Below are 17,028 nucleotides of genomic sequence, written 5' to 3'. Positions count from 1 at the left end.
TCTGTATTCACAAAAAGAAAAGGAGTACTTGTGGCATCTTAGAGACTAACCAATTTATTTGAGCATAAGCTTTCGTGAGCTACAGCTTACTTCATCGGATGTATACTGTGGAAACTGCACAAGACATTATATACACAGAGACCATGAAACAATACCTCCTCCCATCCCACTCTCCTGCTGGTAATAGCTTATCTCTCCAGTGATCACTTTAGATAAGCTATTACCAGCAGGAGCGTGGGATGGGAGGAGATATTGTTTCATGGTCTCTGTGTATATAATGTCTTCTGCAGTTTCCACAGTATGCATCCGATGAAGTGAGCTGTAGCTCACGAAAGCTTATGCTCAAATAAATGGGTTAGTCTCTAAGGTGCCACAGGTACTCCTTTTCTTTTTACTAAGGGTATAATTTGTCCTGAGAGCTTTTCTACTGATGGTCCATGACAAGGAAAGATCATAGTTTAACTTTGAAAACCTAGATTAAGTTTGAAATCTGGCAGTTAGAAAAAATTTTTATTTGCAAACTGAATATATTTCAAATGTTACATGCAAACCTGGAACCTGACAGTAACGCTTGATCATTTTTTAGAGCAGAACCACACTTTATAAAGCTAAGAATATGTGTGTGTGTACACATTTTATATACACACACGCATTATACACAAACACACACATACATACACATACAGTAAAAGCTTTGTTATCTGGCAGAATGCGAGGTGCCGGTTAATCAAAAATTCCGGTTAAACATACAGTAAAAGCTTTGTTATCTGGCATGATGGGAGAATGGGGTGTGCCGGTTAATCAAAAATTCCAGTTAACTAAGAGTTATATTTACCAATGGAATACCAATTTTCAAAGAGTTAGAATACAATAAAATGAATAAAATATATTAAATAGCGTACAGGTACTCACCAATCCAGTAGTAGTCCTGCACTGCAGAGTGGTTGGTTTCTTGCAGCATGTAGGTGTATACAGGTAAAGTTTTCTATACAGTAGGTTATCTTATGACACTACATATCACTATGGGCAGCGCAATACACCCAAATCACTAAAAATACACTTAACACTAAAACTATACTGAACATAATTTAATCTTTCTTTGATGGTTCAGAAGGCACTTCAGGATCTTGCAGTGCCTCAGGGTCATTATTATTAACATCAATTATCATTGTAGATGTAGACGGTGTAGGAGCTTGGGCTGAATCTGTAATGACCCTATGACACACTCTGGAAGCTGCTTTTTCTTTTTAATAAATCCCTTGCTTGCTGATAATAATATCAGCTTGCTTACTTGTCTTCTGCCTCTTTTGAATAAAAGTAGAGGACAGAATGTGCAATTGCATAATCTCCTGGGCAGTATACTAGTCCCAGTTACTAGATTGAAGATTTGTATTGGGAGATATCAGAAAAGCCAGTTAATAGAGCTTTCCGGCTGATAAAGTGCCAGATAACATAGCTTTTACTGTATATAAAAAAACCCAAGAGCTGCTGTTTCAACCATTCCCCCCCACACACTTCAGTGAAGATTCCCTTTTCTTACACATAATCTGTCCCTAAATTTCATGGACCCGTATATGGTTTTTAATACAAATAACAGGTTTTGATTGATTTGATACTAAAATTGTACAAATTTTAATTTAAACAGATAAATACCTGGAAATTTAAAGTCCAGGATAAAACTTCATATTTAATCTCTGTTGTAAGTAATACATCATTTAAAGGATTAAATTTCCCTTGCTTCAAGAAGAGACTATACCTAATGATATATAACTTCACTATTTTGAGATGCTTACAGTAGGAAAAATTAGATAATCTAAGGATAAAAATTAGATAATCTAAGGAGGGAACTTCATCTTTTTCTGAAATTATTGGCTTTAGTTTGACAGATTATTAGGTTATTTCATATATTAAAAGATTAATAAAGACTTGAAGTTAGACTTTAGTAAGGGGCTATAGGGGGTGTGGTTTTTTGTTTGTTTTGGGGGGAGCAGGTTAAATGCATATAGTCAGTCTAGCACTGTGTCAAATAGGATTAAACAGTGAATTGCTTATTAGTCTTGTTATTAACCTTATTAATGCTTAAAATATGATTCTAGAAATGGTAAGTGTTTAGGAGCAGTGGAAGTCTAACTGAAAATTACTTTGTGAAACTGTTCCAAACTATGCAAATTAAATGTTGCTACCTGTTAGAGTCCTTAATATTTTTGCTGCTACATGAATTTCCTTGCAAGTTCTATCATACAGGAGCAAAATGTTACCAAGGGGATAAGTGCAAGTTTTCTCATGCTCCACTAACTAAAGAAACAAAAGAACTGCTAGATAAGGTGAGTAATGCTTATAGTGGTACAGTCAGTGAACATTATTTATGAGTGGCAAGCTAGTCAAGTGGAATAAATATAGGACGTGATCTTTCAAGGAGCCTAAGGGAGATAGTCACCTATCTCCCAGTGATGTTTAACATCCTAGCTCCCTGAGAAAATCTCAGCCCTGGAGTTTGGCTCTATGACCACATGCTACACAATGAATTCTCTTTTCCTTCTCTCTTATTCCAACTTCCTTATTCTTTCATTTTTACATGTATACTCATATGGCATAAAATATATTATATGTATTTTAGAACATGTTACTGCTTTCTGAAGTTACTGATCAGAGGACATGGACCTTCTAAAATCGTATGTTCCATATTGCAGAAATAGTTAAATTCCTGGCTGACCTAGAAGAAATTTTAATGGGGGATTTAGAATTCTTCTGAGTTTGATGTTAATGGCAGGAAATATATAATAGACATACTATTACAGAGCAGTTTAATTCTTTTAACATATAAAATGAAGACCTACAATGAAATGTTAAGTTCAGTGCAAATTTAGTACAAGAACTTTCACTGCGTTGCTTTGTTTTAGGTTTTGAATACTGAAGAGGAGCCACAAAATGAAGATGAAAAAGAACTGGAGGAACTCAGAAAGCGTGGCATAGTTCCTCTTCCTAAGCCACCTCCAGGAGTTGGACTTCTGCCAACGCCACCTGAGCAATTTTCATTTTCTGAGTCTGATACAGAAAATTTTCAAGATCCTTCTGGTGAATTCAAGAAAATTCCATCTCTGTTTGAGATAGTTGTGAAACCGACTGTGGATTTAGCACACAAGATTGGAAAAAAGTAGGTTTTAGATTGAAATATGGCTTTATAAACACTTGAGAAATGGACCACACTACATTTTTAGAAGAAATTGATAGCCTTGAGGATTTCCAGTGTTTGCTATCTAACAGGGGGCGGGAGGAGAATTTCCACTGTTTGCCATCATAATTATAGTATCTTTTGCATATCTAATACCCTGTACATAGGATTACTATTCTTGGGTCTTGACCTTCCCAGAAGAAACAGGCAAGGAATTCACTCCCTTCGGTGTGTTTTTCCAGTCCTCTGAGTGACTATGAACCCACCTTCCTTTGCATGGTGAACAAACCTCCCTCTCCCTCTAATCTCCCTGATAGTCAGCTCTTTCTTGACTTCAGTCAATGAAGGAACTCCCGATGAAATGGTGTGTGGGGTCTTCGTTGCTACTATTCCAGCTCTGCCGGACGTCACTACCTTTACCTGAGCTGTTCCTCTTACCCAGTTACTTCCCGTAAAACTTAAACCTAATTGTTAGATACGAAGTTTTATCTGGTCCTGTTGAGTTGGATTTTTTTCAAAGCTCTTTGAGTTCAGGTCTTGGTTGGTCGTGGGATGTTTTAAACTGTAATTTGGGCAGGTGTTGTGCAAACCTGCACATGCAGTTCTGCCAATACACCTTGCTGTTGACTGCAAAAACTGTTCTGCTGCTCCACTCTTGGGCTCCTCATGATTGCCATTTGTGATGGATTTGTGGCACACAATGTGATGTGTTTGTAATGTGGACAGACATTTACTATAAGAATTAGTTTGCCACTGCCAACCTCAGATCTACTTGGCACCAAAAAGATTTGAACAGATATCCCCAAAGGAATTTGGAATCTAAACAGCTTTTTTCTAACTCCCCCACTGCTTTTAGGCAAAAAAAGTGTTGTTTGCAGTGTTTTTCTATCCATGTTCATCCCAGGATATTAGAGAGACATGGTGGGTAAGGTAATATCTTATATTGAACCAACTTTTGTTGGTGAAAGAGACAAGCTTCCAAGCTACACAGAGCTCTTCTTCAGGGAAAAAATGGTAAGGGAAACCATTACAGTATGGAAAAACTGTAATCATTCCCTGATGGTCTAAAGAACAACTCGACTAAGAAAATACAGTTCCTAGTGCTGTTCACATCCATACATCAGTAATACTTGTGCAGGTTAAAGTCAACAGAAGATATCTTGCAGTATTAAGTGCAGTGTTTACCTTAGACCTTAGTTTCTCCTGTACAGCTGACACATCAGGTAGTCCAGTTCCTTCACTGATTACAGTTGCTTGCGAGTTGTGATACTTTGTCTCAGATGGTGCTAGTGCAGTCAATATCCTTCGTTTACTGTCTTCTTCCTTGGCCTTCCTAACTTTCTCTTTCCTTCTTCAGGTACCCAGTTCAGTGTTTGTCTAGCATGTCTCCCACCCTCCATATGGTTTACATGTCCCAATCACATGAGCTTGCTTTCTTTAATATTTTCTAACATGTTCTGCTCTGTCAGCTCCCACAATCTTGCATTTGTTACTTTATCTTTCCATGAATTATGTAATGTTTTCCTCTGCCATCTCTGATCAGCCTCCTCCAATCTCTTTTTGTTACCCACTGTCATCAGCCAAGTCTCCGCTGTGTACACTAGCATGCTCAATACAATTGCTTGATATAATCTGACCTTTAGTTTGGTGTAGAGATCTCTGTTGACCAGTTGTTGTTCATCCTTCTGAAAGTAATGTTTGCTTTTCCTCATCTCATGTGGATATCTTTATCACAGCTACGTTCAAGTGTTGTCATGTTCCCCAGAGAGCACAACTCTTCTACCTGTTCAGTTTATTTTCCATCCACGTACACATTTGCATGTATTGTCCAGTTTCCTACATTTATAATCTTTGTTTTCTCTGATTTACTTTCAATCCAATTTTTGCTGCTTCCTGTTCTTCCTCTGATGTAAAGCCAATTATTCTGTTCCACATCATGCTTAGTAAAGCAGTGACTTGTTTGCCATAGGGACAGGGTAAAATGTTGTGGAAAACAGATGTCATTCCAAACTTCTAGAAAGGTATGGCAAGGAGAGGAAAGTTGTATTTTTTAAAATGTTGCCTTTTTAAAATGTGTAAATTATATGTACTGCGATCTGGTTTTGTGTAGCATGTATGTGTGCTTGTTTTTTACTTGTCAATTTTCTACCTACAGGCCACCAACTTTCTATAACAGCACATCACCACCAAGACCACAGTTTCAGGGAAATGACCCACATCCTCAGCATATGTATAATCCAGGGTCAAGTCCAGGACCTGGTCCCAGCATACCACAAGGACATAATGGACCAGTAATGCACCCAGGTTCTCCTGGGCATCACCAATGTACAGGACCCCAAGGTCCAGCAATGCCACACAGCCCTCCTTTGCAGCCTGTTCCACCAGGCTTTTTAGGACCACAAGGTCAAACTGGCATACCGATTCAAGCACAAGCTGGTCCACCTTTAACACCACCAGGCATTGGTGCACCATACAACACTCCAGGAGTTCAAGGACATATGATGAATATGCCCAGAGAGAATCATTGCCCACCAGGCCCACTGTATCAGCAGATTCCTGGTGAACGACAGCAGAACATCAATTATGAATCTATTCAGAACCCAGCTGATTTCTATGACAATTACTATTCACATCAAGCTGTACATAGCTTTCAGCCAACTAATAACACAGGAGGTAAGTCTGTGTTCAGAATTGTTTTTGTTCCTTGGTGAGACATGTTTCTGTTTTCTGAAGTATTACTGCACCTCTAGAAGAATTGAGAGAAATATTAGAATAATTAGCCTGTTTTGAGATAATCTTTAAAGAATATTATGAAACAACCTTCTTTTAAAAAAGAAAAAAGCTATTCTAGAACTTTCAAAAAAAGAGAAGAAATCTAGCAGAGAGCCATTCTGTAGAGCTGACTGAAGTAAAGACACTAGGACTAGTACTTGTAAATTTAGCATTTACAAGAATTCTAATGCATCAGGCTAAACAAGCCAGTCAGTTTTCTTCCCTCTGACTCCTTTAGCTCTTTGTTCTATACTCACCATATGTAGTGTAGTTGTAGCTATGATGGTCCCAATGATATAAGAGGGACAAGGAGGGCGAGGTGATAACTTTTATTGGACCAACTTCTGTTGGTCAGAGAGACACGGTTTTGAGCTACATAGAGCTTTTCCTCTGGTCAGCTGGAAAGCTTGTCTCACCAACAGAAGTTGGTCCAGTAAAAGATATTACCTCACATCTTGTCTTCCCCATATAACTTTATTCATACAGGAAAAATTTGTAACAGATTTTGGAAGTATTGAATGCAGATTGTAAATCAGATGTCTAGTTCAATGATACTCAGGTGGTGGCTCTTCAGTGTGTCTCCTGCGGCTCTTTGCAGCACATGATATTAAAACACTGGTTTAATTATTAACCAATCAGGAGGCTTTTACTATGTTATTAACCAATGGTAGTTGATAAAATAATATTTGATCAATCACTAACCAATCGCCCACATGTAGAATACAGATAGGGACCAGCACTTGAAGAAGAAATAGAGGCTACTTACCTGTAACAGATTCTCCAGGATGTATTGTCCCTATCTGTATTCCACTACTTGTCCTCCGTCCCCTCTGCTCCAAATCATGACTAGATGCACAATAAAAAGGAGGAACTAGAGAGGTGTCAGTCCACACTGCCCCTTACTCTCTTGGTTCAGAACATGAGGAGAACAACTGTGCACGTGCAGGCCAGTGGATGCTACTTGCTAGACATCTCTGATCTCGGGTGCATGGTGTGTATGTAGAATACAGATAGGGATCACACGTCTCGAGGAACCTCCTGTTACAGATAAGTAACCTCACTTTCTTTGCTAGGATCAAGGTACAGTCTAACTTTTAGCCTGAAACTAGATGAATCTTTGAGAGCTTGTTTATCCTGAACAGCTGGTGGTTGTCCTTGTTCTCCTTCAGACCAACAAGTCATCTTGCATAAAAACCCTCCTATTTGGAAGATATTCAGGGTCTGGCTGTCTGAATGTAAAACTTCAAAAAGATTCAGGAGCCTCATTTTCAGTTGACTCGACACAAGGAGCCTAAATACCACTCTTTCAGTTTTACTCATAGTCTCAATGCGAACACAGCCTCCGTTAAGATATGCTTTTTCTGTTTACTGTATCTGAGTGACTGCCTTGGCACCTTATGGGTCCAATATGGCTGTTTTGTGAACCTTTCAGGTATCGTCTAGTAAAATCTGGCTTCTCACCCTCAATCTTCCTGATTTATCAAGGCAGTAGAGAAGCTCTGTCCACCTCTCAAAATTTGCAGAATTTAGTGTTACCATTTTTTTTCTATCACGCAGTTATACTCACAAAGAGACATAATTAAAGTTGCAGTGCTAACCTTAATTCTGATGTTTCCTAACTTTTTGAGTGCTAATCTTTGCAATTTTAAAAATATTTTTAATGTAACTTTTCTCCCTGTGTGTAGATACAGATAGTCCCTTTAAAAAAACAGTTCTATTCACAATAGATTTGATAAAATCCTTTCTTACTGGTGTTCTAGCCAAGGGGAGAGTATCATTTTATCGTTTATTTTAGCACACTATGTGTGCAAATCGGTGAAAAATCATCTGAAAGCTTGAGAATTGTCAGATTTTTGTTACAATTTAGGATTATTATTTTTTTGCAAATTAAACAGTTCTTTTCAATTGGGGAAAAAATCAGAGTTGACTTTGCAGTTTGTATGTCATGTTTCAGCCTGTTTCAATATGAATTAGTTGAAAGATTAACCTTTATACAGTGGGATTTATAAATATTTTCAAATTTATTTCAATTAATATTGCCTTGTAAAGTCTTCTCTGGCTATTTGTTAGCAGTAAATTAGCTGATTCTTTTTTAATATTATATATGCAGATGGAACATGGCATGGAGAATTTACTGATCACCAGGCTCACCTCATTGTTCAAGATTCACATAAGAGTGGAAATGAGTCAGATCGCGTCAGTAAAACAGGCCATAAACCTGCTATTAATGTACCGGATTTTCTTCCAGCAATGCAGAAAGCCCTTTTTGTAAGACTTAGTCAAAAACAGCAAGAAGATGGAGAACCAATCAGCAGTCAGTCTCAGAGGGCAATGAGCAAGGAAGAAGGTAATGTTGACTCTTACATTCTAAGAAAAAATTCTTTTATATTGTGTCAGGATAATAATCCCATTTTTATTTTGTGACTATTCCCATTAATTACACTATGCCTATATAAGTTCCTCCTTTAATTTCAACGGAATAACTTATTCCTTGCTTCTTTTCCTAACCTGTTTTGTAGTTTTTCTGTGGGCTCTTTAATACAGTAGAACCTCAGAGTTAGGAAAACCTCGGGAATGGAGGTTGTTCGTAACTCTGAAATGTTCCTAACTCTGAACAAATTATGGTTATTTGTTGCAAAAGTTTATAACTGAATGTTGACATAATACAGCTTTGAAACTTTACTGTGCAGAAGAAAAATGCTGCTTTTAATCCTCTTAATGTAAATGAAACAAGCACAGAAACAGTTTCCTTACCTTGTCAAATCTCTTTTTAAACTTTCCCTTTTAGTAATTTACGTTTAACACATTTTCGTTGTTGTTGTCTCTGCTGCTGCCTGATGGCATACTTATGGTTTCCAGTTAGGTATGTGGTTGACCAGTCAGTTCACAACTGGTGTTCATAACTCTGAGGTTCTACTGTATTAGTCTTGGTACCAGTCTTATTCATTATTTTTATTAATAACCATGAGACAGAAGTACAACTGTGCTAATGAAGTGTGCTGCTGATACAAAGTTGGGAGGCATCCTCAATACAGAAGGAGGATCAGAGTATTATACAGGAAGGTCTGGACGACCTTGACAACTGGAGTGACAGAAATAGGATGAAATTCAATAGTACAGAGTTCAAGGTCATGAACGTAGGGTCTAATAATAAGAATTTCAGCTACCTGCTGGGGCATGGATGGCCAATCTTATGAGAGGAGACTGAGCGTATGTCTGCACTGCAGTTAAAAACCTGCAGCTGGCGGGGCTCTAGCTGCAAGGCTGTTTCATTGCAATGTAGACTTCCAGGCTCAGGCAGCAGCCCATGCTCTGGGACCCTCCCACCTCACCGGGTCCCAGAGCTTGGGCTGCAGCCTGAACTCGGAAGTCTACACTGCAGTGAAACTGTCCCACAGCCTGAGCCCCGTGAGCTTGAGTCATCTGGCATGGGCCAGCCACGAGTTTTCATCTGCAGTGGAGACATTCCCTGAAAGGGCTTGGCTTATTTAGCCTAGCAAAAAGAAATCTGAGAAGGGGATATGATTGCTGTCTATAAATACATTAGGGGGCATACATCAGGGAGGGAGAAGGGCTATTTAAGCTAAATGACAGTGCTAGCACAAGAAAAAATTGGTATAAAGTGGCTGGAAATTGGAGCTGGAAATTAGAAGGAGGTTTCTAGCCATCAAAGCGGTGAGGTTATGGAATAGCCTCCCAAAAGGAGTTGCATGAGAAAACAGTTTAATCAAATTTGAGAGAGAGCTGCACAAATTTATGAGTGCAGTTGTATGAAGTGGTTGCTTGTCATGTTGAGGAGCAGAGCTTAGCAACCCACCCCCTCCCAGTATATTCAGGGTGGGGGAGGGTTGGTCTCCTTCCTTGGAAGCATCAGAGATGGCTGCGGTTGGAGATGGGACACTGAACGGTGTGGGCCAGTGCTCTGAGGTGACACCAAGCATTCAGATGCTTGGCTGGTTGGTTCTTGCTCACTTGCTCAGGGCCTAACTGATCGCCATATGTGGTGTTAGGAAGATATTTCCCCCCAGATCGGATGGACAGCGATCTTGGGGTTTTTTCATTTTCTGCTTCAGAGTATTGGTGCTAGTCAGTTGACAGAAATTATCTGGGTATTGCTCACTTAATCATTTCCCTACCTCAGGCATTCCTGTTCTCTCTCTGCAGTCTAGTGTCCTCTGGTCTGTAATATTTTGATCCAGTTTCGGTTGTTGGGTTTAGTGTGTGGATACTGAGTGGTATTGGTGGCCTGTGACCTACAGCAGATCAGACTAAATGATCTGGTCGTCCCTTCTGGCCCTAAATTCTGACTGTTGCTTCCTTGAAGGGAGGGCAGATTACCTGTTTCTGTTAAAGAAGGATCAGTACAGCCACTGCCCAGGAAATCATTGGCAGATGCTGACAATCTGGCCAGCTAACACCCTGTGTCCTGTCTTCCAGTTCTGTTCAAGATTATCAAAAAGGCTGTGGCAAGACAACTCTTGTAGTATCTAGTGATCTCAGACCTCCATGAGAATCTGGGTATGATCCTGGGTCTGGGACATAGACTGCATTGGTAGAGTCTCTTCCTGGCAATGGATGAAGATAGTGTGCATGCTGGCATTATTAAATCTATCAGCTGTCTTCAGTGCTGTTGATCATGAGGTGTTGCTGACTCACCTTCAAATCACAGCAGTGGCAGATGGGTTGCTTTAGCGTGACTCAGGTCTTTCCTTGTAGAGCATACTCAGGTGGTGGTAGTAGTAGTAGGAAAGTGCTCCTCCTCTCTTAAGGTGCTTACACATGGAACATCTGACTGGTCCAAAACAGTCAGTGATCATAGTCAGTGTCTGGGTGAGACTGGGGCATGGATTGAAAGTGAGTTGGTTGAAACTTAAGCTAGACGTGACTGAGGTGATGTTGATGGACTGGGAGATGATACTACAATTACAGGGCTTCCCACTAACTGCAGTAGTGGTTGATAATTTATCCTCAGTAATCTAATATTGTTTAAATACCTTCCCTTATTTCCCTTTCTGGAACCTGATTTCTCCCTGAATCCCTTACATCTTGGATTTCAAATATGAAAGGGAAATAGAGTAGCAGTTCAGCATTTCCACCTTGTCCATTTAAGACAGCAGCAAGCCATGTCTTTCCCCCTCAACCAACAATAAAGCCACTTACATCAGGATTCATGGGTTTAAAAATACATCTTTTTATGAAATTTAAATTAAACAGAATTGTTGACAGGAATAGTTATTTTCTTACACAAAAATATTGGAAGAGGTATACAAGAGAAGAGAAAGCAGCAGTTGAGTGTTTATTCTTAAGTTGTTATAACTAGTTTTTTTTACTCCCATTAACTGATTTCTGTGATCCTAATTTATAGTTGCTATTACCTTATTTTGCTAAGTCTTAACATCGGACGAAAGCCAGTTATTAAGAAATTATACTTAGATCAAAGTCTGTTGAATTTCCAATGATCATTTGTTTGACTAATCTTTGTTTTCTTTCAGATGATAATGTAAACTGGTACTCCAGTAGTGAAGAAGAAGAGGGAAGCAGTGTTAAATCAATATTAAAAACCTTAAAGAAACAAACTGAGAATATTAGGAATCGGCAACAACATTCCACAGAACAACATATGGTCGTTGTTCCTACTGACCCAAGACTTGCTAAAGAGAAATGTACAGGAAACCAGGCTGTTGATCCAAGACTGAGATCCACTCCTAGATCAAATACTAGGAAACCTACAGAGTCATCATCTTTTGACCCAAGGCTTGCACGGGATCCCAGAATGTTAAAGGTTAATGAAAGTGGGCTTGCAAGTTCTTCTGTTGGTGGTACAAAGTTAGATTTACATCATGCACCCACTGGAGTTAAGGTCAAGCAAAAAGGAATGGATGATGATGAAGAGGATGCAGAACGAGAATTAAGAGAGAGAGCTTTTCTAATACCTTTGGAACCTTTACCTGGTGTAACATTAAGGGATCCAAGATCTCAGCTTCGACAGTTTAGCCACATTAAAATGGATATTATCCTGACCAAACCAAACTTTGCTAAACATATTGTATGGGCTCCTGAAGATCTACTTCCAATACCCTTGCCTAAACCTGACCCGGTGTCTTCAATTAATTTACCTCTTCCTCCACTTATAGCTGACCAGAGGCTTAATAAATTACGTAATTTAAAAAGTGATCCCCATCCAAATGCAATGCCAGCTGACCCAAGACTGGCAGCAAAAGCAAAAAATAATATAACAAGCAGAAGTGGTTCTTTGGATCAATCTGCAGATTTGCATGCCAGTAGTTCAAGCAAATTAGGAGATCCTCGCTTACAAAAAAATGTTGATCCCAGACTCCACAGACTGTCTAGTACAGAAACTCATCATGGAATCACAAAGGATTCTCATCCTCCAAAATTTGACCCTCGTCTAGCCAGATCTGGTATTGGTTCATCCCAGCCCTCAGAAGCTGTCATTTGTAAATCTGACCCAGACGTTCTGCCTCCTTATGCACCCAAACTATCATCAACAGGTGTTAGATTGGGAACTCCAAGCTCGATACTTAGTGGTATAAGTTTGTATGATCCAAGAGACCAGAGCTCATCTTCATTAGACCCAGCTCCAGTTAATTCAGGAGAGAATGGAGAGAACCAGAAAAAAAGTATTTTGAAAAATACTAGCAAAAATGAATCTACTCTGTCAGAAGACATGTTGCCACAGAAGTCTGTCCCAAATATGGATAAAAGTACAGAAGGATCAGCAGAGGCCAATTCAGAAAAAGCAAATAGCATCAGTAAATCTCAGGCTAAGCACTCCAGTACTGCACCAGCAGTGCATAATCTTCCTATCCAAGCTTTATCAGGATTGATCAGACCACAGTACAGTGATCCAAGGCAAGTTAGACAGCCTGGACAGGTAAATCAAATGCAAGATAACGATCCAAGTGGGGAATCTGATGATAAGTCACTAAAAGATGTTTTCAAGACTTTTGATCCAACTGCTTCACCATTTTGTTAGCAATTGATTTATTAAGTCTTTTTACGGTTGTGAATATTGCAGTTTTCTGCTGTTTTGTAACTGGTTTACCTATTTGCTTTATTTATTTTTAAATTATAATTATCAACACTTTTCAGCTGCTAATCTCAGAACCACATGCAGTTTCACAGTATGCTATAGTGTTTGCAAAGCTGTGGTATTTTCTATATAATACTTTTCCAATTTCAGGGAGACTAATAATTGACATGTAGAAAAGACCCTCTATCATGTTAGATCTGATAAAAGCACTTTCATTGTAAATAAGTCATTAAGAATTCAACTCGGAAGACCTGTATATGTGTAAGCTGTCTCTTTCATAATCAACATTTAGATATAATGATTGCCACTTTTGTATGATTGTATAGATTCAAGCAATATGATGTACATTACTGTGAGAGAGACTATTTAAGACAAGGATTGTCTTACTTATCAAGCCAAACCTACTAACTGAAATATACATAAATGAAGTAAAAGGAAAATGTTGATCCTCCTTTTCAGAGCAGTTGATGTAAGGCATTGTTTTTATTCATGCAGTCAATATTCTTAGTGTAAAAGATACCTATCACATATTGAGGAGTTAAAATGTCATATCTTTTTAAAGTATTTTATTCTATACTGTATATAGAAGAAATTGTGAAGTACATAACTAGAAGAACATTACTGTTAAAGTGGAGAATACCTAAGTTGTCTAATACAAAAAAGTTTTATTTAATTTTTCATGCATACACAATTCTGAATTAGTGTGATAGCTTACATTTTGGTGTTCATGTATTTCAATGTATTTTTGTATTCAGCTGCTTAATTTGTATTGCTTTTTTTGTATTGATGTAACTGCAGTACTTGTATTCATTGTGTCTTTATGACATTTTTAACAAAAAATTAAAAGATACAATCAAAGTCTGGTAGTCGCTGTTAAATTGCAAAATACCAGATAGTTACACACATGGAAAACAGTAATGGAGCAAGTCTGAAGCAGAGATGATGATTAAATTTGCTGTATTATACTCAGTTGCCACACAAACTTGTGTCCCAATTCTGCAGTCCTTTAGTAGGCAAAACTCTCATTAATTACAAAGGGAGTGTTAGCTCCATCATGGCTTCAGGGTCGGACTTTTAGTAAGAGAGAAAGGTTGGGGTTTTTTGTGAGGTGGAGTTGGTTTGTTTATATAAACTAAAAATATCTAGATGGTTACTCACAATGACACACTCCATATGGAGTGTCCAGCAGTATCATGGCTCTCCTTTGAGCTCTCATGGAGTAGCAGGCTCAGATCACAGCTGTCCTCATTGTCTTCTTTGTTCATCTCTTTGGGCTGTTTTTGTATATAGTTCAGTTGTTATATAGCTAGTTGGATTGTTTTTTGTTTTATTTAAAAAACTAGATTTTGATGCCTGCTCTGCTGCAGGACTCGTGGCTCCAGCCCACTTGGGTTACTCCCTTTCATTATATCTCCTCTTAGTTGGGCTTTTTTTCCTTTTCCCTTTAGTGTGGTGTTTGACTAGGACATGTCATGCCTGAGATAGCACCTTAATGTTGGTCACAGATGACTATTTTAAGTGTCTGTTGTACGTATGTGAAAGCAGTATTCCATACAGTTGCTATAGCTAGCTATCTTTCCTTCATGAACAGAACCCAGAAGAATCAGGAGGGCAATCTGATAATAAATATTACATTTGTGCTATGTAGCAGAGTTAACATTGCTTATAGGAACTTCACTTTTCAATTTGACTTCCTGGTTAATTTCTGAATCTTAATGCTGTATGAATAAAGTAACACTGGAATGCGTTACCTAGGGAGGTGGTGGAATCTCCTTCCTTAGAAGTTTTTAAGGTCAGGCTTGACAAAGCCCTGGCTGGGATGATTTAATTGGGGATTGGTCCTGCTTTGAGCAGGGGGTTGGACTCGATGACCTCCTGAGGTCCCTTCCAACCCTGATATTCTATGATTCACTATTCAAAATCAAAATGGCACATATTAAATGGATAAAAAGCTGGCTTTCTCATAGATCTGAAAACAGTTGTTAATTCAGAGTTATCAACTAGTGGGGTCCTACAAGGATTGTTTGTTGGCCAAGTGCTGTTCAATACCTAATTATCTGGAAAAAAATATAAATAATACAAACTTATAAAGTTTGCAGGTGACACAAAGATTGGTGGGGTAGTTAAAAATAATTACTTGGACTGGTGAGTGACCTGGAGTTTTTGGTAAGCTCAGGGCAGTCAAGCAGTATGCATATTAATACAACCAAATGCAAGGCTTTACATCTAGGAACAAAGAATATAGGTCACACCACCTGATGGGGGCTGTATTCTGGAAAGTTATGACTCTGAAAAGAACTTATGAGTTATTGTAGGTAACTGACTGCATATGAACTTGCAGTGTAAGGCTGTAGTAAAATGGGCTAACACTATACTTGGAGAATATCTAGCAGGAATCAGGAGGTGATATTACCTCTGTGTGTGGTATTAATGAGACCATTACTGGAGTACTGTGTCCAGTTCTAGTGTCCACAGTTTTTAAAAGATGTTGAAAAACTAGAGAGGATTCAGAGAAGAGCTTCCAAAATGATTTGAGAAAAGTGCCTTAAAGTGAGAGACTTTTAAGGACCTGAGCCTATTTAACTTATTAGAGATTTAGCCATGGCTATAAATACCTCCACATGGAAAAGATATCTGATGGTTCTTTAATACCAGATAAAGGCATATCAAGAGCCAATGGCTTGAATTTGAAGATGGCAAAGTTCAAACTGGAAATAAGATGAAAAAAATGTAATGGCAAGTGTAACTAACCATCAGAACAGCTCACCTAGCAATGTGGTGGATTCGCCATCACTTGTGGTATTTAAATCAGCCAATCAGATTTGTGTTGTTTTTTTTTTAATGGAATTGTGGGTTTTGTGATAAAAGCATGAATTTTGCCACGGTTTTAGGGCATGACCTAATAAAGGTTTTCAGATATGGGGTCATTGCCAACTCTTAAAATGTCTGCCAGAGCCAACATAACATTGTCATAATTGGCAAATAATATTGCTTTACAGTTGAACATACAAAGGGTGTATTCTTGAGTTTGCTTCAACATGACCTTAAAATTGGTGGACACATTTTTTACTAATTTTGATTGTCATTGTGGTCTTAACAGAATTTAATCACATCTCCCTTTTTTCTTTCAGATGCTACCTTGGTTGTGTGAAAGCTGCTTGGTGATTGGATAATACTAACTTTACATGGTAGCTAAAAGATATTAGATTACTATTGGCTATTACTAGTGCTTCAAACATGTTAAAAAGATATACGCTTGCTCGAGAGCCAGCTCCATCACAAGAGACATCTCATGCCTCTACTGACTGTGGCAAGTATGTGTTATGCCAGAAAGAGACAGATGCAGAGTTGATTAATCCAGCAGAATCAAAAGGAGAGCATGCTGGAACTGGCTATCAAACTCTAGAAGAAAATACCAGATGTTTCCAAAAGCTGAATGCATTTCTTGTATGCATACACATATACAGATTAGATTATGCTGATGGTATTGAAAAAATACTTTGAACAAAACAAAATGGATGTTGGCACAAATCTTGCTACATGAAGTTTAACGGGACCAAATTTAAAAGGGCTGGAGGGGGGGGAACTGAGAAAGCTGTGGATCAAACTGAAAAACTGAAGAGGAAATACACATGTTGAAGAGATCAACAGGAAAAAAAAAGGCATCCTTTGTGAAATAAACATACTCTCAGAAGACCTCCATGAAGTCTGTGCCCTTGGCATTGATAGTCGGGCTAGTTGCAAGTATGTACTTCAGCTGCAAGATCAGTGCTTGTTTGCAAAACTAAGTGCAGCAGACTTAACGGCTCAAGAGGCAAAATATCATGCAACGTGTGTCTCTCTGCAACAAAGTCAGGGAGAAGAAAACCAAGCAAAGCAACACAGAGAATATGTTGCATAGAATTGCCTTTGTTGAACTGATAGCGTACTTTGAAGAGACAAGGCTGAATGAAGATGTGGCTGAAATCTTTAAATTAGCAGACCTCACAAGGTTCTGTAGAGCTAGTTTAGAACAGCTGGGGGTGACACT

The 17,028-nt window shown here is 38.6% G+C and overlaps 1 protein-coding gene across 5 annotated transcripts in view; it reads left to right on the top strand.

Annotated features, from left to right (window-relative positions):
- Positions 1 to 13,856, top strand: part of ZC3H6 (zinc finger CCCH-type containing 6) — a 74,589-nt gene extending 60,733 nt beyond the window's left edge. For all 5 annotated transcript variants that reach the window (XM_073339896.1, XM_073339895.1, XM_073339897.1 and 2 more), the window contains 5 exons: positions 2,217 to 2,324; positions 2,901 to 3,154; positions 5,328 to 5,845; positions 8,055 to 8,291; positions 11,437 to 13,856. In XM_073339896.1, coding sequence (XP_073195997.1) covers positions 2,217 to 2,324; positions 2,901 to 3,154; positions 5,328 to 5,845; positions 8,055 to 8,291; positions 11,437 to 12,941 — 2,622 coding nt within the window. In that variant the 3' untranslated portion in view covers positions 12,942 to 13,856. The remainder of the gene's footprint in view (positions 1 to 2,216; positions 2,325 to 2,900; positions 3,155 to 5,327; positions 5,846 to 8,054; positions 8,292 to 11,436) is intronic.
- The last annotated feature ends 3,172 nt before the right edge of the window (positions 13,857 to 17,028 follow it).

The sequence above is a fragment of the Lepidochelys kempii genome, chromosome 3 (assembly GCF_965140265.1).
Source record: "Lepidochelys kempii isolate rLepKem1 chromosome 3, rLepKem1.hap2, whole genome shotgun sequence".
NCBI classification, from domain to species: Eukaryota; Metazoa; Chordata; order Testudines; family Cheloniidae; genus Lepidochelys; species Lepidochelys kempii.
Note: the sequence above shows the minus strand (reverse complement) of the source record. Positions and strands in the feature narration are given on the sequence as shown.